The sequence below is a fragment of the Chelonoidis abingdonii genome, chromosome 22 (assembly GCF_003597395.2).
Source record: "Chelonoidis abingdonii isolate Lonesome George chromosome 22, CheloAbing_2.0, whole genome shotgun sequence".
Classification (NCBI taxonomy): domain Eukaryota; kingdom Metazoa; phylum Chordata; order Testudines; family Testudinidae; genus Chelonoidis; species Chelonoidis abingdonii.
In genome coordinates, this window is record NC_133790.1 from 976,343 (window position 1) to 1,000,875 (window position 24,533).

A 24,533-nucleotide genomic window follows, 5' to 3' on the forward strand; every position below is an offset into this window, starting at 1 on the left:
TTCTTCAGCAGCAGCTAATAGAAGAGACTTATTGCATATTTGAAAATATTAGACATTTAATAGGTATCCATTGAGTAGGACGAGACTTCCTCAGTGTAGATAAAATACTAAATGATGCAGAAAAATGGCTGCTAGTATTTTTGTTTGTTTTTGGAAAAACTTGAAAATGCTCTTCATTTTTGACATGTGATGAGAAAGTTGTCTGGTCTTAATAACCAATGAAAAGTGTCATCATATGGGCATCACATCCAGAATATAGACAATGTGGCTACTCATTTATCAAGAAAGCCCAAGCGTATTTCATATTAGCCTTGTTGGTCAGAAGTTAACCCTAAGTTAACAACTTTCCCTGGATCCAGTTGTTAATACACCTCTACCCTGATATAATGCGACCCGAGAACATGAATTCGGATATAATGCGGTAAAGCAGTGCTCCGGGGGGGCGGGGCTGTGCGCTCCGGTGGATCAAAGGAAGTTCAATATAACACGGTTTCACTTATAACGCGATAAGATTTTTTTTGACTCCCGAGGACAGCGTTGTATCGGAGTAGAGGCGTAGTTGTAAACGGGTCATCAATATAGTGGGCTGTGAGGTGATTACGCATTCCAATGCAAAACCTGAGAAAACACTGGTTGTGACCTTTTTTACTGTCAAGTTGATATTATCATTGCGAATATTGCTCCGTCCATCAGACACTAGACACATGAGAATGCTAACTGTTACTACACATCTGCTTTGGCACTTATACTTCCTACAAGCAATTTCCTACATGGTACTTTAATTAGGCACAATTTATGAAAAAAATCTAATACATAAGGAATTTTGACTACATGAAATGATGTGTTGCTGTTATAAATTCATCTAGCAAATCTACAGTCAAGTTTGTTTTTCTGGTCATGGGACATTCTATCCAAAAACCTCTTAAAACCAATTTGATGAGCATCTGATGTTCCAGGAGTAGGAGTTCTCAATCCTGAAGCAGATGGAGTAGCAAAATTCTTATTAGAAGATTAAGAAATTGAATTAGCTTCACTTTCATTGTCACTCATATCAAGACTTTCATTTAAAGAATCCAGGCTTCATGATGATGCTGAGGACGAAAGAGGATGTATAAAAGCAAACAAATTTTGATGCTAACCAGTTTTCTCTTTTTGCTGTTTGACAGTAGCTGGTCATGTCACAAGAATTCAACAAGTGTTTCTCCATTCTGTCATACACAGAAGAATAGAACTTGCACTTAGCTTTATTAGTTTCTTCATGTTCGTATCTAGAAAAAAAAAATTTCCATACAAATGATTTTGCTTCCCCAACTCTGCATAATTTGTCACTGTTAAGGACTCGCTACTTTTGGAATGCTGTTTGTAATACAAGAGATACTTCCTAATCTAATCAACCAGTAGCCATTCAGTTCTGTTTCTAACTGCTGCTGTTCCAAAAGATTCCAACCAATCAAAATGGTTTCAGGCATGTGGCTCCTCCCTCCCAGGATGCTTAGACTCCTAAATCATATGGAGAGTGAGGTGGTCAGTTGGCCTCTCCTCGTTGCAGCAACCACAATGGAACCGTAAGCAGCAGCAGGAGGAGGAGGAGGAACAGAGCAGGAAGGGAGGGATCTATACAGAGATGTGATATGTCAACCCTCATTACCATGGAAATATTCATATTTTCAGCCAAGTGTGGTCTGGAGGGGCAGTTGTGAAGGGGATTTCTGTTGAGAGGGGAGGAGTGGGGGTTTATTTTACACGGGCATTTAATGTGGGCTGACTGTCTTGCTCCAGTGAGGGAGGTCTGGAGGGTTTATATCTATGATACTTTTGTTTAAGGGACAGTGTTAATAGCTGCACATCTTTTTCCCATTTGTGTTGGGGGAACAGGTTTAATGATTGAGCCCACCTCCGTTCCCATCTGAGTTACTTTTTATGTAGGTCTTGTCAGTTTAGGCTTGTAAGCTTTTGGGGGCAGGGATCGTGTCTTTTTAACTTGGATAATGTATTTTGTGAACTTTCTTGATGACCTGATATACAAACAAAGATATAGATACATACCGTGTTTATTCTAAAAGATTCCAGCCAATCAAGATGCTCAACTTTCTATTCACCATTTTACCAACAGGTGGCATTAGCATGTAGTAAAGTGAGTGACCAAGACATTTTAAGTAGGCTTGCTAACAAAAGGCACTACAGTGCGATTAAAAAAGCAGGCTGCCACCTATCTAAGGACATTCTTGATGGAATATTTGACTTTAGTCAAATAATAGGCAGTCAATTGACTGGATTGCCAAGTCTATTTGAAGGTAAATTAGATTTGCATGATAAGATTGCTACTCAGTCTCAGGGAGTCTTGTTCTCTTCTTGCTTCCCTGCCCTCACTTTCGGTATGCCTCTATAAGGTTTTTCCTCTCTCAAAATGTATCCTCGATAGTTGACCTTGAGTAGCTTTCCTGTAATCGGCATACAAAATTGTGCTCAGCACTCCAGGAGTGCATGTATCATCCCATTTTGCATGGACCTAATGGTCTCTTCACACTTGTTTTCTCCAGCTATTACTTCAACTTGTTTTTTTTCCTTTCTCACTGTCAGGCGTTTTGTTGGTGACAGCTTCTATCCCTGTGGTTTCTAGGAAGTCCTAACTTCCTAATCAATATCTTGCTCAGGTACTACAAAGATGAAGTCTATAGAAATGCTTAAAGTAAATTATAACTTGTAAACATTTAGCACCTTTGGTCTTGTTTAGCTTAATTTTAGTTGCTTGGCATTTTTCTATATTGTGTAAGTTGGTGGAAAAATGTTCTGTGCTCTTGCTTAAAGTGAACTGTTCAAAGCAGTTTACAATCTGAGGGTAGTGTAAATAGCTTAGCACTGGATATCTGCCCCTTCCCTCTCAAATATTATAAACCTACTTCTGCCATAATGTCTACAAAAAATCAGCCAATGTGTGGTTACTAGCTTGAGGGACTGTTGCAGAAATTTGATAGTTACGTAATAATTACAACTCAAACCAGTGCATGTATAGATGTGTGTACTTTATCAGTTCAGATCGTAAACTCTGTGGACCCAGGATAGTGTCTACCTTTGATTTTGTACAAAATGAGTTATAGCTATAAGCAATTATTTGACTACATTGGAAGCAAGAGAGCGACAAAGGAAGATGCTGAGCCGCTACTTATTGGAGAAGGAGAGCTAGTTACTGAGGACATTAAAAAAGCTGAGGTGTTAAACGCCTATTTTGTTGCAGTCTTCACTAAAAAAGTAAATGGCAACCAGATACTCCATACAATGAATATTAAGAACAAAGGGGAAGGAATGCAGGCCAAAATAGCGAAAACAGGTTGAAGAACATTTAGATAAGTAAGATGTATTCAAGTCAGCAGGGCCTGATGAAATTCATCATAGGGTACAATAGGAACTAGCGGATGCAATCTCAGAACTGTTCGCAATTATCTTTGAGAAGTAATGAAGGACAGGTGAGGTCCCAGAAGACTGGAGGAGGGCAAACATAGTATCTGCCTTTAAAAAGGGAAACAAAGAGGACCAGGGGAATTGTATACTAGCCAGTTGAACATCAGAAGGATACTGGCTCAAATTATTATCTGTTTGTAAACATCTTGAGGATAATAGGGTTATAAAGAATAGCTAGCATGGATTTGTCAAGAATAAATTATGCCAAATCAATCTAATTTTCTTCTTTGACTGGGTATTGGCCTATTGGATAACTAACTCCCCCTATTTACATTAATTCTTACGGGAAAATTGGATTTGCATAACATCATTTGGCTTAAAGTTGCATTTTTCAAAAACATAACTAGGATGTGAAGTGAGGAGTTACTATATGATAAGGGCTGTTTTAAAAAAAAAAAAAAAAAAAGCGACCAATTTTTCTCCCTGTCTGCTGAAGGTAGTACAAGAAGTAATGAGCTTAATCTGCTAGAAGGGAGGTTTAGGGTTAGATATTTTAAAAACAAAAACAAAAACTTTCTAACTCTCAGGGTAATAAGCTCTGGAACAGGCTTCCAAGGGAGATTGTCAAACCTGTTTTTAAAAAGCTTCCATTGACAGGGATTCCACAAACACTTGTCGGGGGTGGGTTAGGTTTACTTGGTCCTGCCACAGTGCCGGGGCTGGACTTGTTGACTTCTCAAGGTTCCTTCTATCCCTGTTTGGCTCAGTAATTTTGCTGCTTTGCACTGGTGGTGGTGGTGTCTCAGATTTCCCTCTGACTGTCTAGCTTTTTTCTCTTTTCAGGACTATAAAGCTGATGAGGACCCAGTATTGTTTCAGTCGGTGAAGACCAAGAGAGGACCTTTGGGTCCTAACTGGAAGGTATTGTGAGCTGACCTTACTGTCTTACAAAGACTTCATCAGCAGAAAGTAAACATTTGACAGCTCTTGAGGGCCTTGCAAAGTTGGTGGTGGCTTTAGTTAACACTGAGTTGATAGATATATACTTTAGTTTCTTTTCCTTTTCAAATCCAGTTAAACAAAGTCAGTGCATTTCTTATGTTAGTGAACAAAGTATACCCAGTCTGTCACTATAAGAAAAATACTGTATAAATGTTAAAAATACAGTGATTTAACCTTTTGGGATCATAAGGTTAATTACGAAATTGTTATATTGAAAAAAGTACTAACATCTTTGTTATAAATACACAGCTGAATTTTATACTACAATGAATTCCATGTGAATCATTTGTCCTAAAGATACTGTCCATGATTTGCCATTTGAAGTAGTTTTAGACTGCAAGAAGCTATAATTGGGAGTAACTTTGTGTGTTTAAATTTGAAGAATCTCTGGTTACATCTGAGGAGTAGCTAACTTATTTTCTCAAAAGAGATCATAAGAACAAGTTCTTACCTTGTATGACCCTTGTTTAATTGTATTTGGAGGGATGCTATTGGGAGGCTGATTTATGTGGTCATATTTTATAAATACAAACATTTACTACACAAGTTGGTAAGCAGAAAAATATGCTGGTGCACTGAGTTTCCCTGGTTCTGCATCAAAATTATATTAGAAACATGTTAAGGACTCTGTGTGGATTCCTTGAAGCAAATTTTCTATATTGGCTGATCAAAGAATCCAACCTGCCTCCCAGAGTTTTCGTCTTGGTACCTAACCATCTCTACTGCTACAAAACCTTCCATCACTCAGCTTCCCTCAGCATTGCATGCCCCATTGTCCTTCCTCCTGATCCTTTGTTGTTGTGTATCTCATTTTACATTGCAAGGTCCTGTAGTCTGGGACCTTGCCACCTTTCATGATTGCAAAGCACTATGCATCCTATTATACTATTTAGGGCTATTGCACACTTAAAAAAATGATCCACGCAATTTAAAAAAATAATAGAATACCATTTATTTAAATATTTTTGGATGTTTTCTAAATTTTCAAGTGTATTGATTTCAGTTATAATGTAGAATAGAAAGGGTGCAGTGCTCACTTTATCATGAAGTAAACTTACAAATGTACCAAAAAAACCAACTGTATTCAAAAATAAAACAGTGATCTGGAGAAAGAGGTAAACAGTGAGGTGGCAAAGTTTGCAGATGATACTAAACTGCTCAAGATAGTAAGACAAAGCAAGACGTGTGGAAGAACTTCAAAAAGATCTTTTTTTCACAAATGCCTAAGTGATGGGTCAACAAATAGCAAATGAAATTTAATTGTGGGATAAATATAAAGTAATGCACATTGGAAAAAAATAACCCCTGCTAAAACATACATATGAATGGGTGGCTAGATTTAGCTACAACGTAATCAGGAAAGTCTTGGAGATCATTGTGGATAATTCTCTGAGATGACATCACTGCAGTGTGCAGCGGCAGTCAAAAAAGCAAAAACAAGGATGTTAGGATTCATTAAAAAGGGATAGAGATTAAGACGGACAATGATCTTATTGCCCTTTATAATAAATCCATGTAGCCCACATCTTAAATATGCATACAAGTGGTCTCAATTCAAAAGATACGCTAGCATTAAGAAAAGATTCAGAGAAGGGCAACTAAATTATTAGGGGATTTGGAACGGGTCCCATATGAGAAGATAAAGAGGCTAGGACTTTTTAGCTTGAAAAGAGGGAAACTAAGGGGGGATTATGATAGAGGTGTAAAAAATCGTGGGTGGTGTGAAGACAGTGATAAGGAAAGTTATATACTGTTCCCATAATATAAGAACTATGCCACCAAAATGAAATTAACGGGCAGCAGGCTATAGCCAGGATGGGGTAAGAGAATGGTGTCCCTAGACTCTGTTTGTCAGAAGGTTGGAGTAATGGGATGCAGAGGAGGAGAGAGAACTTGATTATACCTGTAGGTTCACACCTCTCTGGGGCACCTGGCATTGGCCACTGTTGGTAGACAGGATACTGACTGGATGAACTTTTGGTCTACTCAGTATGGAATCTTCGGTTCTTAATGTAAAACTTTAAGCCTACACAGTCACTCAGTTGATTCCTTGTTCAGCCCAATTTCTCAACAAACAAGATTGTTTACATTTGCAGGAGATAAATGCTGCCTGCTCTTGTTCCACAAAGTCACCTGAAAGTGAGAAAACAGGTGTTCTCATGGCACTGTTGCACGCTGGATGGCAAGTTATATTACATGCCAGATGCACTAAGATTCCATTTGTCCGTTCATGCTTCAAGCCATCATTCTAAGATGCATACATCCATGCTGATGTGACGGGTTCTGCTCGATAACAACCCAAAGCAGTGCAGGCGGACGCATGTTCATTTTCATTATCTGAGCAGATGCCTCGCGTTAGAAGGTTGATTTTCTTTTTGGTGATTCAGGTTCTAAAGTTTCCGCATTGGAGTGTTGCTCTTGAAAAACTTCTAAGAGCATGCTCCACACCTCATCCTTCTCAGATTTTGGAAGGCACTTTCGATTCTTAAACGTTGGGTCGAGTGCTGTAGTTATTTTAGAAATCTCACATTGTACCTTCTTTGCGTTTTGTCAGTCTGCAGTGAAAGTTTTCTTAACATGAACAACATGTGCTGGTATCATAGAGAAACTACTATAATATGAAATATAATGCAGAATGTGGGTAAAATAGAGCCAGAGACATACAATTCTTCTCTCAAGGAGTTCAGTCACCAATTTAATTTAACACTGTAGTGGGGCAGATTGCCCCACTCCTTGGGAGAGTGGCTGGGGCAGGCCAGAGAGCCTGCGCAGCCTGGGAGCCAATCAGAGAAGGGCTATAGGGAAGCCAATCAGGCCCAGATTGCAGACAGCCAATCAGGGCCAGGCTCAAGGGTATATAAAGGCTGCCCAGAGCAGGAGCAGTTCAGTCTCGCAGGCCTTCGAAGGGAGAAGTCAGTCTCCAGGGGGGAGACTACACCGTGGACAGCGCAGTGCTGGGCAGGCTCAGGGAGGCTAGAAAGCTCTAGCCGCCATGCTGCAGGTCCTGACAAAGAAAGGGCCTAGCGGGTTCAAGGGGCCGTAGGGGAAGCGGCCCAGGGAAACAGATGAAGGAGGAAAAGGAGGAGGATAGCAAGGCTAACGCCAGAGGGTCCCTGGGCCGGGACCCAGAGTAGAGGGCGGGCCTGGGTTCCCCCCTCCCCGCCTCCTTGCAGTACATCCAGCCACAAGCTGTAGAGACCACACCAGATCCCTGCCAAGAGGGATTAGACTTGGAGGGCGGGTGGTTGCTTATAAAGGCTGGAATGTGGGACTGCTGACGATCGATCCCCGGAAGGGGATGCAGATGGACTGAGGAGCGCTGCCAGAGAGCAGTGGCCTCGAAGAGGACACCGCCGAGCAGGGAGCAATGCGGGTCCAGAGACGCAGACAGAGGGCAAAATAACGGACAGGACACCACCAGGAGAGGGCGCTCCACTGGAAATGAGCTAATTCCCAGGAGTGACCAGCAGGAGGCGCCAGGTGGTGAGTCCCGACTCGTTACAAACACATTTATTTTTTTAACAAGCATCATCAACGTAGAAGCATGTCCTCTGGAATGGTGGCCAAAGCATGAAGGGGCATATGAATGTTTAGAATATTTGGCACATAAATACCTTGTAATGCCAGCTACAAAAGTCCTGTGCAAACACTTTATTCTCACTTTCTGGTGACATTGTAATTAAGAAGTGGGCAGCATTATCTCTCGTAAATGTAAACAAACTTGTTTGTCTCAGTGATTGGCTGAATGAGAAGTAGGACTGAGTCGACTTGTAGGCTCTAAGATTTTGCATTGTTTCATTTTTGAGTGCAGTTATGTAACAAAAAAAATCTACATTTGTAAGTTGCACTTTCATGATAGAGATTGCACTACAGTCCTTGTATGAGGTGAATTGAAAAATACGGTTTCTTTTTTACAGTAGATATTTGTAATAAAAATGACGTGAGCAGTATACACTTTGTATTCTGTGATGTAATTGAAAAAATAAAAACATCCAAAAATATTTAATAATTTCAATTGGTATTATTTAACAATGCAATTAAAACTGTGATTAATCACAATTAATTTTTTAATTGCATGAGTTAATTCCAGTTAATCGACAGCCCTAATACTATGTCATTAACAGACTCTTAACTCCCTTGTTGTCCAAAGAAACTTAACTCTGTTGTTCACTTTTATTCCTTGGACTAACAGTAGCTGAATAGGAAGAATTTATAAAAATAAGAGGGAAGTGGCCAGTAGGGAAGGAAAAAGTAAGGTGCTGGTAAATGAAAATAAAGAAGGCAACAGTTGAATGAAAGCCAAGCCCAACCTATCTTTGCCCTGTTGTGTGTCAGGTACTCCTAACTCATAGTGCTATAGTTCACTGAGACCCCTGCAACAGTAGAGCTGCTTATGCTGGTGCTTAATTTATGAGTTTAGATGAGAGATCATATACCTTGTTTAGGTGTGCATTTGGGTTCTTGAACTCTTGGTTCTGATACATATACACATGTATCCTTTGGAATACGTGTCTATCATATTTTTCATTATTTAGGAGTCAACCTATTAAGTTGCTTGTTTGCATAGTGATGTGAGAGTGATTTTAAAAGTACTTGACTCACCATTTTGATTCAAGGCAAAGCCTTCAGGCCAGTGTCTCTCAGTAGTCATGGCTACAACTATCATAGTGGTGGTCTTAAATGCATTAACAAGCTGCTTGTTCACGTGTTTAGTTTAAAAATAAAATAAAATCATGCCTGAGTTGATTGAGTTTTAGCTTTTCTCTTAGTTTTATATTGGGAAAGGGTTGTTTTGTAAAGAGAAATATTAAATTCTTTGAAAGCTCTGTTAACATTAGTGTCACCTTTCTGTGTGGACAGGCTTAATTTATTGACATTATTTTGGTGCATAACTTGATAGGTGGTCATCCAAGTACCACAGTGGCTCCCATGTCTCATACTTGAGATACAGACCTGCCTTGGAAATCTCACAGAAGCAGAGGCTTATAATTCAGCTCCTTCTGCGTTGTATAGTGAGCAAAGTGCTTTACAGTGTTGTCTTTTTTGCCTTCTGAAGCATCAGGTTGTGGCTGCCTTACTAGTAGTGGTATTCTGGGCTTGATGGACCAGTAATCTGATCTAGCATGGGTAGCTTCCCATCTTTCTTGGAATGGTTGCTCATCTCAGAAGCTGAGGTCAAGCTCTCTGTGATTAGAATTTGACATCTGGGGGTAGCTTACATCCCCTGAAGCAGTCCTAGAATAGAAGGATAAAAATATACTTCAGCTAGAGACTGAGCACAGAAGCTGAACCAAGGTGGGTATGGCTTTATGGTAGAGTTATCTTAAGTTTTCAGGTGTTTTGAGACTTGTGTTCTGTGGTGTTGCATGTCCTGGGTGGGAGTAAGTTCAAATGACAGTGATTTAAATGAGGTGAGATTTGGGGTGAAACATTGATATGATTTTATATGCTATGGTCTGTGTATGGTATGATGAATTGGCCTAGCTGAATGAATGTTTCTTGTAGAAATGTATTGCATAAATGTCTCAAGATTTCATTTTAAAGTTTTCTGTCTTTGTTTGCAAATAATCAGAATCTGAAATGAGTGTACTTGAGTCTGCGGACAGCATAAAGTAATAGCTCTGAGCGTTATGAACTGCCCCAAGTTTTAAGTGTAAACCAGGCTTTAAAGAGCTCAAAGGCACAGTAAGGCTAAGTTGCTTACCTAATGGGAGCTGGAGGCAGTGTCTGTGGCTGTATATGCTGTTTTCCAGCATGGCGAAAGAGTGGATCCCCTGACAGTTAGGTTGTGCAGACCCTGCAAAGGTGCCTGTGTTTGTCTCAATGTTATTGTAGTAGCTTATTGGCCCAGTAATGAGTGCTTGTGCATGGGACTCCAGGGGAGAGGGATTTCAGCAACTGATGCTCTGTACACTGGTTTGAGGGATTAAAATATTGACACTGGCAGCTTACTGTTCCCAGGAGGAAAGATATGGTGACTTCAAAAAAATCAAACTAGCCTTATAGTTTATACGTGTAACTTGGCAGCAAGGGCTTTCCACTACCATGAATCATGGATGTGGATAGGTGTTCAGAGTCAATTAGTGACTTGGATTTGCACAGAAGGATTAGGTGCGGCACCCAAAATAATTGATTTTGCATCTTAATTTCTTTGTAGCCTCAATAGAATCAAGGGATTAAGATGCCTTTTAGTAAATCAACAATGTACAAAGAAACTGACTTCTTTGCCTTCAGGTCAAGGAAGAAAAACAGTGCTGGTGGATGCATTTTCCATTCATTGAGGAAATTGGTGGAACCAGCTGCCAGAGAAGAGTAGGTTGGGCCTATGGGTTGACTGTTTGTTGTTGATTTCTGAGCGTGTGGCAAGGCCTCTTTGCTAAAGTTTCCCATGATAACAATTGTTTACATTAGGGTGACCAGATGACCTGATTTTGATAGGGACAGTCCCAATTTTTGGGCTTTTTTTCTTATATAGGCTCCTGTTACCCGTCCCCATCCTGATTTTTCACATTTGCTGTCTGGTCACCCTAGTTTATGTTAACACAGCTAACCAGGCTCTAGGAAGTGGACAAAGAGTAGAATCCTCTTGAAGGTCAGCATGGAGATCTAAGCATCCTATTCAGCCCTCTGGGTATGGCTACACTTGCAAGTGCTCCCACGGCAGCGCTTTGAAGTGCGTGTGTGGTCGTGGCACCAGTGCTGGGAGAGAGCTCTCCAGGTGGTGCAGGTACTCCACCTCCCCGTGGGGATGAGCTTACAGAGCTAGGAGCCACGCTCGGGCACTGTTTGTACTGGTGCTTTACAGCGCTGTAACTTGCTGCGCTTGGGTGTGTTTTTTCACACCCCTGAGCGAGAAAGTTGCAGTGCTGTAAAGCGCCAGTGTAGCCAAGTGATGGGCACTGTAGAAAAACCAAAGTGGAAACAATCCTCAGTGTGTGCTTTCCAGTAATCTGTAGTATTCCGTGTCCCAGTGAAACTCAGCAAGAGGTGGAAACATGATTCTGATGTACCGCTATTTGTCTGGAGCAATATCTCCTACCCCTCACTCCCTTTCCTCAAAGAATGCTCGTAGTCCACCTTTTAGTATAGAGTTATCTGGAAATTTGATTTAATTGTATTTACTAGTCCAACTGCATCTCAGCTGTTTTCAAACAAGAGTGCACAGTGTTCAGTATTACTGATGACATTAAAAAGAATCCCACTCTTCTCTCATAATGTTCAAAGGCACAGTAGTTCCGATGCCCATATCCCTGCATTAATCATTCCTGCAGCAGGCTTTGGCTTTGTACTCTAAGACCGTTTGGATTTATCCAGCTTCTTAGAAATGATGAAATATTCATTGAAATAAAAAATATATACATTTTGATGTAATGGTCTCTCTGTTCGCAGATGGTTTCATGAACTTAATTTAAATATCTTGTGAAAAACATGAAATGAAATGTTGTGAATTGATATTTGGCTTCCTGTTTAACATTAAATGATTGATTAATCCTACCTTTGAAGTCAGGAGCATCAAGGGAGTAAGGATTTATTTAGTGCTTGCTCTAGAGATTTTGCTTTAAGTTCTTTTTTCATCTGTAGATTGTTTAAAATATCAAGCAAAAATGGCTTTCTCATCAAGAAGCCACTAGTTTGAATGTTAGAACTATTTCTTTAAAGGTGTTGTGTGTTTGATTTGTAAAGTGTTACTGCAGTAAGTGCCTAGCATTTTGATCAGCTAGTCATGGTGCATTTGTGCTACAAAAATAACTGATCACCGGGCCACAACACACTTGCAGTAATCATGTTATAACATGGCCCATGCAGGCAAGAAGAAACTACCTTGAAGAATTATTTCTAGACAAATGCACCACAAAACGAATGGTATACCAGAGATGCATAGATATTGTGATCCTCTTGAGAGATGACCTAAACTCCCTCACAGATTTTCACCACAACTTTAGCCACCATCACCCATTCATTAAACTCTAGTCTAGAACACTACCATACTAGCATCAACTTCCTGGACAGCACAGGACACCGTTGTTTGATGATGCTAAATAATGTATTCCATCCTGTGACACCTTGAGGCCTTGTCTGTAGGTACAGTGCTGCAGCCTCGCAGCTGTACAGAGACAGCTGTGCTGCTGCAGCACCTCTGGTGAAGATGCTCTCTGCCAACAGAGTTCTCCCAACTGCATAATAAAACCACCTTGTGAGCGGCAGAAGCTGTGTCAGCAGCTCCCCAACTAACTAGCGCTGTGCACATAAGCTTTTACAACGGTGTAACTTATATCACTCAAGGATGGTTTTTTCACACCCCTGAGTGATATGAGTTATTCCAGCATAGGCTCTATCTACACTACAGCCTAAATACCTTCCCCAGAACTGAAAAAGAGCTCTGTGTTGCTCAAAAGCTTGTGTATCTCACCTGCAGTAGTTGGTCCAATAAAATATTACCTCATCCACTTCTCTCTCTAAAAGAAAACCAGATTGAAAAATAGGTTCCTTATCACGGTTATACAGGTATACACCAGAGTTACAAGAATTCTGTTATGGAGTTATCACATGTTTTTCTGTCTTCAAAATCATAGAATCAAAAGGTTGGAAGGGACCTCATGAGGTCATCTAGTCCAGCCCCCTGCTAAAGGCAGGACCACTTTCCCTAAATAATCCCAGCCAGGGTGCGGTCTAGCCGGACCTTAAATATCTCTAAAGATGGAGATTCTACCACCTCCCTAGGTAACCCATTCCAATACTTCACCACTCTCCTAGTCAGAAAGTTTTTTCTAATATCCAGCCTCGACTTCCGCAACTGCAACTTCAAACCATTGCTCCTTGTTCTGTCCTCCGTCACCACTGAGAACAGCCTAGCTCCCTCCTCCTTGGAGCATCCCTTCAAGTAGTTGAAGGTTGCTATCAAATCCCCCCTTAGTCTTCTCTTCTGCAGGCTAAATAAGCCCAGTTCCTTCAGTCTCTCTTCATAAGTCATGTGCTCCAGTCCTCTAATCATTTTTGTTGCCCTCCGCTGGACTCTCTCCAATTGTTCCACGTCCTTTTTGTAGTGTGGCGCCCAAAACTGGACACAATATTCCAGATGCGGCCTCACCAGTGCCGAATAGAGGGGAATAATCACATCCCTCGATCTGCTGGCAACACTCCTACTAATACAGCCCAGTATGCTATTAGCCTTTTTGGCTACAAGAGCACACTGTAGGCTCATGTTCAACTTTCCATCTACCGTAACCACAAGATCCTTTTCTTCAGCACTGCTACTTAGCCAAACAGTCCCCAGCCTGTAGCAGTGCATGGGGTTTTTCTGTCCTAAGTGCAGGACTTTGCACTTGTCCTTGTTGAACTTCATGAGGTTTCTTGTGGCCCACTTCTCCAATTTGTCTAAGTCTCCCTGAATCCTATCCCTGCCCTCCAGCGTGTCCACCACTCCCCCCAACTTGGTGTCATCTGCAAATTTACTTAATGTGCAAGCTATCCCATCATCAAGATCATTAATGAAGACATTGAATAGAACGGGCCCTAAGACAGACCCCTGGGGCACACCACTTGTTACTGGTTGCCAACTAGAGAGTGTGCCATTGATACCTACCCGCTGAGCCCGTTGATTCAACCAATTTTCTATCCACTTCACAGTCCATTCCTCCAACCCATACTTCCTTAGTTTGCTGATGAGAATGCTGTGGGAAACCGTGTCAAAAGCCTTACTAAAGTCAAGGTATACAACATCAACATCTTTGCCCCCATCCACAAGTCCAGTCATCTCATCATAGAAAGCAATCAGGTTGGTCAGGCATGATTTACCCTTGGTGAATCCATGCTGACTGCTTCTGATCACCTTGTTTTCCTCTAAGTGTTTCAGGATGGATTCCTTCAGCACCTGCTCCATGATTTTTCCAGGGATTGAGGTGAGACTGATTGGTCTGTAGTTCCCTGGATCTTCCTTTTTCCCTTTCTTAAAGATAGGTACTATATTTGCTTTCTTCCAGTCCTCTGGGACCTCTCCTGTTCGCCATGAATTTTCAAAGATAATGGTCAACGGCTCTGCAATCACATCAGCTAACTCCCTCAGCACCCTCGGATGCAGTTCGTCCGGTCCCATAGACTTGTGCACGTCTAACATCTTTAAGTAGTCCCTAACCTGACCCTCTATCACAGTGGGCTGCTCTCCTCCTCTCCTCTCTGCGTTCCCCAGTGTAGTAGTCTGGGAGTTGATCCTGCCCGTAAAGACTGAAGTGAAGAAGGAATTGAGTACTTCAGCCTTTTCCATATCTTCCACCACTAGGATACCTGCCTCATTGAGTAAGGGACCTACACCATCCCTAGTCCTCTTCTTGTTGCTTACATACTTGTAAAACCCCTTCCTATTATCCTTCACATCCCTTGCTAGTTTCAACTCAAATTGCCCTTTGGCCTTTCTGATTCTATCCCTGCAGGCCCGAGCAATAATCTTATATGCCTCCCCAGTCATCTGTCCAAGCTTCCATTTTTTGTAAGCTTCCTTCTTTTGCTTCAGCTCACCACTTAGTTCCCTGTTAAGCCATGCTGGGCACTTTCTACGCTTGCTGTTCTTTCTGCACATCGGTATGGTATTTTCCTGTGCTCTTAGCATGGTTTCTTTAAAAAACTGCCAGCTCTCCTGGACACCCATCCCCTTCAGTTCAGCTTCCCAGGGAATCCTGCCCATCATTTCTCTAAGGGAGCTGAAATCCGCTTTTCTGAAATCCAGGGTTTGCGTTCTGCTTCTCTCCTTCCTTCCTTTGACCAGGGTTCTGAACTCTACCATGTCATGATCACTGCTGCCCAGGTTGCCGTTCACCCTTACTTCCCCGATCAACTCTTCTCTGTTTGTGAGCAGGAGGTCGAGAGGCGCAAGGCCCCTCGTTGGTTCCCCCAGCATTTGTACCAGGAAGTTGTCCTCAGCGATCTCCAAAAACTTCCTGGATTGCCTGTGCACTGCTGTATTTCTCTCCCAGCAGATATCAGGATAATTGAAATCTCCCATGAGAACCAGGGCCTGTGATCTACAGACTTCTGCTAGTTGTCTGTAAAAAGCCTCATCCACCTCTTCTTTCTGGTCTGGTGGTCTGTAGCAGACACCCACCATAACATCCCCCTTGTGACATTCCCCTCTAAATTTAACCCAAAGACTTTCAACTGGCTCATTTCCAGTTTCGTAGTGGAGCTCTGAGCATTCATACAGCTCTTTTACATACAGCGCTACTCCTCCCCCTCTTCGCCCCTGCCTATCCTTCCTGAACAGCTTATACCCATCCATGGCAGTGCTCCAGGTATGCGAGCTATCCCACCATGTCTCTGTTATGCCAATAACATCATAATTCCCTGTCTGTGCCAGTACTACTCATTCTTCCTTCTTGGTGACCTGTGTTATATTTTGCATCAAAGATTCCATCCCTTCTAATACATGGGGCCTGGTTTACTGAGCTTCAATGAATATTAAGGAATCTCTTGTATGATCAAGTATTTATATTGCATACAAAAATACATTCAAATAATGTGACTTAGGTTGCAAAGTCAAGTACTTGGAAGTTAAGTAATGCCAGATTTGCAGTTGCCTACACAGCCTTAATTCTTGTCCCTTTATTCATTCAATCTGTGCTTGTTGAGGCTGTGATACTGTGGAAAAATAGTATTTGATCATGTAATTAAAAGTTCTGTCCTAATGCATGCACACAAAAGGGTTAGTTCTGTGATAGACCTGTACCCCTTGAGCCTCAGACCTAACTGTACTGACAGACAGCAAGGGAAGGCTGTTATCCCAGAGTGGAGATGGACTGTTACCACATATACTGGTCTGTAAGGTTAGAGCACCGGACCTGGCTGCTCTTTCTTCCTCCCTTGCTGAGGAGGTGGGAGCTTCCTGCCTCATGTGGTGCCTATGGGGGATTGGTGGGGGGAATGACTTGCTTGAGCCATGTGCTACATCTAAGGGTTGTGAGATGGGGGGAAAGAGGGTCTGACTGACCATCCGTGGTCCATAGCCTCAGGGTCCTTCCAGACTCCGTGCTGCTCCTGGACTTCCAAATTGCCTCAATATGCTTAACAACAGACTTGCACCTGGAGCTGACAGACCATGTCCTTCTTTTGCTTATCCACAGCTCTGTAATGTCTCAGCTATGCTCGTTTGCCATTTAAATTCCTCATGGTGTTCAAAGTGCGGGTCTCTGTACAAAGCCACATGTTGACCAGTGTCATATCTGAGAGTTGCTATGCTCTAGATGTGGGGCAGGTGATGGCATATCAGAATCTCATGCATTCCCTTATACATCCTGAATGTTTAGCAGTGACCTCCTCAGATGGAATTTTTCCTATTCTGATCAAAGTAACTGAAACACTTCATCTTGATCAAATTGGGAGAAATAAACCTCTCACCCTCCATTTGCATTCTCATCCCGTGTTTTCTCTGTACTTCTGCCTTCTGTAACAGAAAACTCCAGTATTTCCATCTCATTACATCATTCTGAGTCTTACAATATTAGCTTTATTTCTTAAAACTTCACCTTCTAAAAAGTAAGCCTCTAGCCCTCATGGTTGCATAGAAGCTTGAAATCGTTGTGCCTAAAGGCTAAAAAATCAGAAGGCAAATAAAAACCCAACATTTATTATTTCTTAATTTCATTATTTTAAGCCAAACACATGATTTTTGAGTGCTGGGGGTTGGGTGCTGAAATTGTCCTTTCTTTTTCCCTCTCTTAGTGGTACCTGGGTTGAAGATTTGTGCTGTTTCAGCACATAAAGCAAACATTGCACTTTAAATCTTCTATTTGTAAACCGAACATGAGTCAATTCTGGATACACTTATTTCCATTTACTACTGATAATCAGAGCGCTGTAGTGAGAAATTAGTGTGGTAAATAAATGCACATAATTTAGCTCTAGTGTGTCCTATAATTTTGAATATCTGGAAAATGTTCAGTAGAAAACCTTTTACTGTCTGCATGAATAATGAACTGTCATATATTTAAAAAGAATGTTAGTTTCAAAAATTAATTTTACTCTTGCCTGGCATTCCACCTTTAAGTCCTTCTGATGTATTTGCCATAGATATAAGAAATGAGAACGTGTGGTCTTCATATACTGACTGCTTCCTATTCTAGCCAAACACACAGCTTTTTATTTAGTTATGTAGCCCAAATATACATTACTTTCCCTTAGGCCGCTTCTGCATACCATGGCGTAACTTAATATGCATTGTTAAATTAAAAACATGGTTTAGCCTCTTGGATTACATTTAAACCTAGACACACACAATCTAAAGAATCCAACAAAAATAAAACATACATTAAATAATCTGAAGGCACTTCACAACTGCTTCATAGTAAGGAATATCGCAATAAAATCAGTTTTGTGATAGTCACATTTTTGAGGATTATTCTGATTTAATAGTTCCTTCCGGCTTGCTAATAGTGTTTCAGTGAATTATCTTCAAAGACTTTCGTATTAAAGATGCCTCCACTAATTCTGTTTTTCATGTGATTGTTTCAGAGGGTCTCTAATTAGCATCATGTAAACTAAAAAGTAATTCTTAGTGCAGTGTATTTATATGCTGGGTTTGAGAATTGGCAGGAAGTGCTTCCAAACCTTAAAAATTGTAGGTGAAGAACAATCAGACAACCTACCTATTAGTCGATTTTAAAAATGGACAGGCATATAGTCAAGATGAAGGAGGAGCTATGCAAAATACTTACCAAAACTAAAATTGCTTAATTTCCCCAGAAACAATTTTGAATATTTTTCTTAGTTTTTTGTCAAGAAATATTTTTTATATTTGTATTTTTAATAGCAGATTTTAATTTTAACATGGAAGGGAACGACAGAATGAATGCTAGTATTCTTAATAATTTGCCTAAAATAGATGTGCTCTAGCATGAAGTTATCACAAATACTCCAAGGTTCAAGTACAATTAGAGGGATTTTTGGAAGCAGAATAAATACTGTCAAGCAAGTTAGTTGAACTTCCCTTTCCTGTCACTTGTTGAATTGCCCTTATACTCTGGATGTCCAGAAAACAAAGCAAATATAATGTAAGTACGAATACACTGATTTTAAACGTGTATTATCTGTCCTAATTAGGATGACTAATTTCAAACCGAACGTACAATTTCAGTTGAAAATGTATTAACTGAAGTATTTGTTGCTTCTCTAAGAAAATAAACTTGGTATGCTGTGACTTCAGGTGTGTAAGAATAAAGGACTTCATAAAAGTGCACCTGTAACTCAGGTTCTATTAACGGACCAAGGCATTTAGGCCAAAATATCACTTGTCTTAAAACTGGCATGGCTTGATGAATATCTTCCAGATTCTAAAATCTGGATTTAAATCATTAGTCTCTGCTTAACAAATAACCACAAGGTGTTGAGTTCTCCTAGTATAGCTATGGCAGAGGGCACATCAGGTTAACATGAGGCTTGTAATCATCGGTGATGCATATGCACAAACAAGAAAGTAACCAAATTTCACATTAATGTCAAGGTTTGTTTAAAAGCCTAGCTGAATAAATCAGTGTCCCTGTTAATCAAGGGTAACATTAGTAGGGAAACTTCACTGAATAATACAAATCCTATTTTAAAACAAAGCTCTTCTTTCTCTCTGAAGCCACTTTCTGATGTGAAGCCTGCCATGGCATGTAAATATAGTTTATAAATCGTTACATAATTTCACCGAATGAAGCAAAGTGTTACTTTGCTTTACCAACGTTACTGTTATAAAACGGTGATCGTGAAAACTGTGTGGAGTTGAGTACAACGTATGTGTAGTTGTGTAATCATGCCTTTTTTATTGCAGAAGCCTTGGAGTCCAATGTGTGTACTTGACATGTGACACTCTCCTTTTGTTTGTAGGCATTTTTGGTGCTTTAAATTTGTTCTTCAGCTGAAACTGGTCTTTGACTTACTGCTTTTGTGCAGTTATGTGAAAATGTCAAAATAGCCTTTCTGCTTTGCAGTAAAAACTATATTTTTCAGATCAGGACTAGTCAACTTAAGTGGTGCCCCAGACTAAAGCCTCTTTCCTCTTGGAACTCTCTAGAGTTCACCTGATACACTGGACTTCTAAATTAATTAAGCCATCTTAAAACTCCTCTTTCTCAATGAATTTAGAAATCCTGTTGTAACCTAGATCCTGTCTTTAAACCTGGTTTCAATGCCCTAGACAGGGAGTTAGACTTCCTATTCTTCAGTGCCAGTTACTAATAGTAAGAGAAGTGGTCTGCAAACAGCCATCTTCTCAGCTTATTTTGCAGAGATCTGAAATAGGGATCTGTGGCCTCAGAGACTGAGTGTTGCAATCCTTAAAGGATTCAGTGTAAGTTGTCTGACAGTAGGTGGCATGTTGGTTAAGAGAACATATTTCTGTTGTGCTCCAGTGACCCGCAGGCTCTACGAACAGAATGAGGAGGGAGAGCACAGTGCAGTAACACAAGCTTTTATTTGCTTTTGAAGAGGCTCAGCACTTTGGGTTTGCAGTTCCAGGCATGTCCAGCTGAGTGGCTTATCTACAGTACCAGCCTTTCTTTTGGGAGCCTGACTGATTTTTCTGGGATCAAGAGGGCAATGTGAAGAGTACTCATTAATTTATTTTTTTGTTAGTCACTCTGTGTTTTTATGCTATGACAGTGCTGGAGAAGACAATCCTCTGTCCCCACTACAGGCAGCAGAGAGAGCCTCCCAATTAAAGTGCCCCACTCTTAATATGCAGAGGCCATCTCTTATGTGAGAAGGGAATTATCTCCGTAGCCTTCCAGCCTGTTGTCTCTAAGGCTGTTAGTCAATTAGTGCCATTGTAGCTTTTTCTTTGTGAGGAGCACATCTGGCCTACTGGGAGTATCCATGTGGTTCTGGGAACTGGCCACTCATTGGAAATAAACTGCAATTTTTCAATATTTTAATTAAAGCATAAGCAATGTTTGTCAAGCTTGATTGAGACTCAAAGATTGCAGTAGATATGGGACTGTATTTCGATATCCCAAACCTTACTCCACGGATAATACTGGTCACCTGTAACTTTAGATTTTTTTTAAGCTAACTAATTTTGTTTCAGCAGAGAATTGCTGTCAAAGTGTAAATTCAAAATCCAGAGTTTCATTGTTAGGCGAGTAGAAAGAAAACAGCATGCAGACTAATCCCATGGGAAAGAAAGAACTCTGCTTTAACTCTCTTCTAATCAGGCCTTGTTAAGTAACTGATATTTTATGATGCAGTGAAATGCTGTTACTACTTAATAAACTGCTGCAAGGTAAAACGTCACAAATTTCTTTGCTTCTATCTTGGATGACTATACCTCTGAGACCTAGGGAGGTCTTTCCTCATCGTTAAATTTTTTTTAAAATAAGATGCATCTCCTTTTCCTCAGTGTTGACAGGCTAAATCTGGCATCTTGGCTAAGTCAGTGTAGTGTTGCACTCTTACACTTGAAAGCAGTATTTATCTGTTGTTCACCTAGTCACAAAACAACAAGTCAGCCACCATCCTGTTTTTAAAAAAATACAAAATTACGTGTGTGTTTGGAAAAAATAAATTAATGGACCTATTCGTTACCACCAACAGCTTACATACATTTTGATGTAACTAGTGTTACAGATGCTGTGAAGTCACAATAGTAGCTTTCCAATGAAGGTTGTAGGACGGTTTCTATTACGTTTGTTTTTTGCCAACCCACCCACTCCCAATTTCTGAAAAAACGTTTTCTGCTTTTGCACAGAATTTCTTACAATGTCTCTTGTCAGAGTATATTTTCGTTTTGAAAGTGGGAGTTAATTGGCCAAATTGTTTGTTATGGCACTTTAACAAGTGCTGGTTTAGCACCTTCTGAAATGTCCTAACTTTTTTGTCCACTCGTAACTTGGGAACAACTTAGTGTAAGATCTTCAGTTTTGTCTAGTCCAGAATCCTCAATGAGAGCAAGTAAGCCAGGTGGGAAAGTCCTTGGTCATCAGGTGTTCTCCAGGGGTGTGCGAGCCTCCACAAATGGTCAGCAGACTACAAACTCTGTTCCACCTAATCTGAGCCTTTCATTTAAATATTAGCCAAATGTTAGTGTGTTAAGTTTGTAGTGGAGAATTTTAGGAGATATACTGCCTCCATCCAGCTGCACTCACTTGCTACGGCTGGCAGAGATCCAGTAATTTCCCAATGGCTGCATCTCTTGCTGTGGGGAGGGCAGGCGATGGTGGGCAGCTTTTCAGTCCCCTACGGGGGGACCCTACTCGCCTCATATCCCTGAGTCTGAAACTTTTTCCGTCATTCCTATGCAGTGAAGTCTGTGTAGGGCTGATAGCCGCTTGCCAGTACTGCTGGCTGTTAAGGAGAATGGGATGCCCCTGCCTGATTTACTCCTGCAGGCAGAAGTATGAGTATTCTTATTTGTACCTGCAATTAACTGAGTACAAACAGACATATGCAGATTATGCTAAGAAACTGGACACTGATTGTGGTACCAGTTCCTAGGAAAGGAAGAAGGGTATGACATCTATCTGTGTGCACTGCGGTATGTAGACACAATAGGCGTGAGGTAATGGTATTCTAACAAGCCTACTGCTAAACTGCCTTGGTTCTTGGGTTTTGTTGTGAAATATGGAGAAATGAACTTGGGTTTCAAGTGGAAATATGGTGTTCCACACATTGTCAAATGGGGTTTAATATTTAATTGGACATTGTCAGGTCAAATTTGTGAAAAATAAGCTGCCACAAAACCAATAAAAACATTTTACATGAATCTCTTTTCAGTTCAATGGAAATAGTTTCAACAAATATTCCCTTGTAGTGCGTTAGCTACACAAACAGTGCAGAATTGTTGTTCTAATGAAGAACCAGAAAGGGAAAATTATTTGATATTTACTTCAACCAAAACAAAACCCACAACAGTAGTCTATTTTAATTGTCAAGCTAGAATACTCAAAAAGTAACCTATTGGCATAAATCATGACAAGGAAATGTAATTTTAAATTATTTCAGGTTTAATTCTAAGACATGTTTATAACAGAGGTAAAGTAGTTTTTTAAATATGGCTTTTAACCTTAGTTTCTTATTAATCCTTGGCACTCTGCATGTTCAATTGCAGTACAACCATTGTCTAAGCCTTAAAATGGTGATTTGCAAGAATAAAACTAAATGTGTATATCTGAATCCTTGTTGTTTGTTCACATTTATAAATTTCCATGCCAACAAGTTTTTATTCAAACACTAATATTAAATGAAGATATTCCCCTCCCTTCCCCCAATTCTCCACAAACAGAAAGAGCTAGCAGCTGATGAAGACTGCCCTAAAATGTGTGCTTACAAGTTGGTGACTATCAAATTTAAATGGTGGGGACTACAGAACAAAGTAGAAAACTTTATCCAGAAGGTAAGAACTGCTTTTTAAATACTCTGCGGCATAGTTTTAAAAAAAAAAAAGTGAAAAGTTGGTACATTTTTTCTTCCATTAAAATTAAATGTTAGTGAAGACATTGATCCATTCAATTTTTCAGCCAATCAAACCATTGACTTCTAAGGTCCCAAACCTGCAGCCACTTATGGCCTAACTTGACTTCTGTAAGAAGGCGCATTGATTTCATCAGAAGTACTCATGATAGTAAAGTTAAGCACATGTGTAAGTATTTGCAGGATTGGGGCCTAAATGTATATGCACTTAGGAATGCTTTGCTTCCATTATTCTCTCTAGTTTAAAAAAAAAAAAATCTCTTTACGTAAAACATGAGTGCTTTGATGCTTTTCCAGCAGTATGTGCACCAAAAGTCTTGTGAAAGTTTCTTATTTTTGGTTGCTACTAATGCTGTAGTATTCATGCTTTTTTTTTTTTTGTAACATTAAATTGTACAACAGCCACAGAGATTGAGGGATTACAAAGCAAAATGTAACATATACCAATGACTTAGTTAAAAGCTGCACCATACCTGACTGGATAAGTGTCCAGAGGGATCACTCCCAATGTGGTCAAAAAACAAAAATGTATCTTGCAACTTGGAATGTCCATACGCTGCTAGACTAATCAAAAAGTGAAAGACCCAAATGTGGAACAGCAATTACTGCCCAAGAACGTAGACATCACTGCTGTCAGCAAAACAAGACATGCAGATGAAGACCACTTGAGGGAAGAGGGCGGTAGTTACACTTTCTTCTGGAAAGGAAAACCAGCAAATGACAGGCGAATACACAGTGTTGGCTTTACAATCAAAAACCTTCTAGTCATTTGCCTGACTGAGCTCCCCATTGGCGTCAACAAGCACCTTATGATCCTCCACATCCAATTGGTCAATAAGTCATTTGCCACTATCATCGGTGCATATGCATCAACTTTTGATGCTGAAGAACAGAAAGAATCCTCCCTACACTAACCTTGATAAATTTATCAACCATTCCAAAAACAGATAAGATAATCCTCTTAGGGAACTTAAACACAGGAGTTGGCCGAGATTCTAACCCAGGGGTAGGCAACCTATGGAACGGGTGCCGAAGGCGGCGCACGAGCTGATTTTCAGTGGCACTCACGCTGCCCGGGTCCTGGCCATTGGTCCGGGGGCTCTGCATTTTAATTTAATTTTAAATGAAGCTTCTCAAACATTTTAAAAACCTTATTTACTTTACATACAACAATAGTTTAGTTCTATATTATAGACATAGAAAGAGACATTCTAAAAAGGTTAAAATATATGACTGGCACGCGAAACCTTAAATTAGAGTGACTAAATGAAGACTCGGCACAGCACTTCTGAAAGATTGCCGACCCCTGTTCTAACCTATAGAGTAATACCATTGGGAAGGAAGTCGTGGGCAAGACCAATTCCAATGGCATCCTTCTACTCATGAAATGTGCAGAGTATGATCTTGTGATCACCAACATAATCTTCAGACAAAGCAACAAGTACAAAACAACTTGGCAACACCTCTGCTCAAAACAATGGCACCTTCTAGACTATGTCATTGTAAGAACACAGGTCTATGAGATATCCAAATCACCTTTGTCAAGAGAGGAGCAGATGGTTGCTGGACTGACCACCACTTGGTAAGGTCAGTCATGTCCATCAGGATTGCACTGAAACATAGAAAGCAATCCAAATCACACAGATGGCAATACAACAGCCAGACTTCAATCCTCAGTGCACCAAGAGAACTTCCAAACA

At 40.4% G+C, this 24,533-nt stretch overlaps 1 protein-coding gene across 2 annotated transcripts in view; it reads left to right on the forward strand.

Annotated features, from left to right (window-relative positions):
* The window catches only part of PITPNB (phosphatidylinositol transfer protein beta), a 76,577-nt gene that overhangs the window by 42,587 nt on the left and 9,457 nt on the right, over positions 1-24,533 (forward strand). For both annotated transcript variants that reach the window (XM_032769854.2, XM_032769855.1), the window contains exons 8-9: positions 4,243-4,320; positions 22,646-22,756. In XM_032769854.2, coding sequence (XP_032625745.1) covers positions 4,243-4,320; positions 22,646-22,756 — 189 coding nt within the window. The remainder of the gene's footprint in view (positions 1-4,242; positions 4,321-22,645; positions 22,757-24,533) is intronic.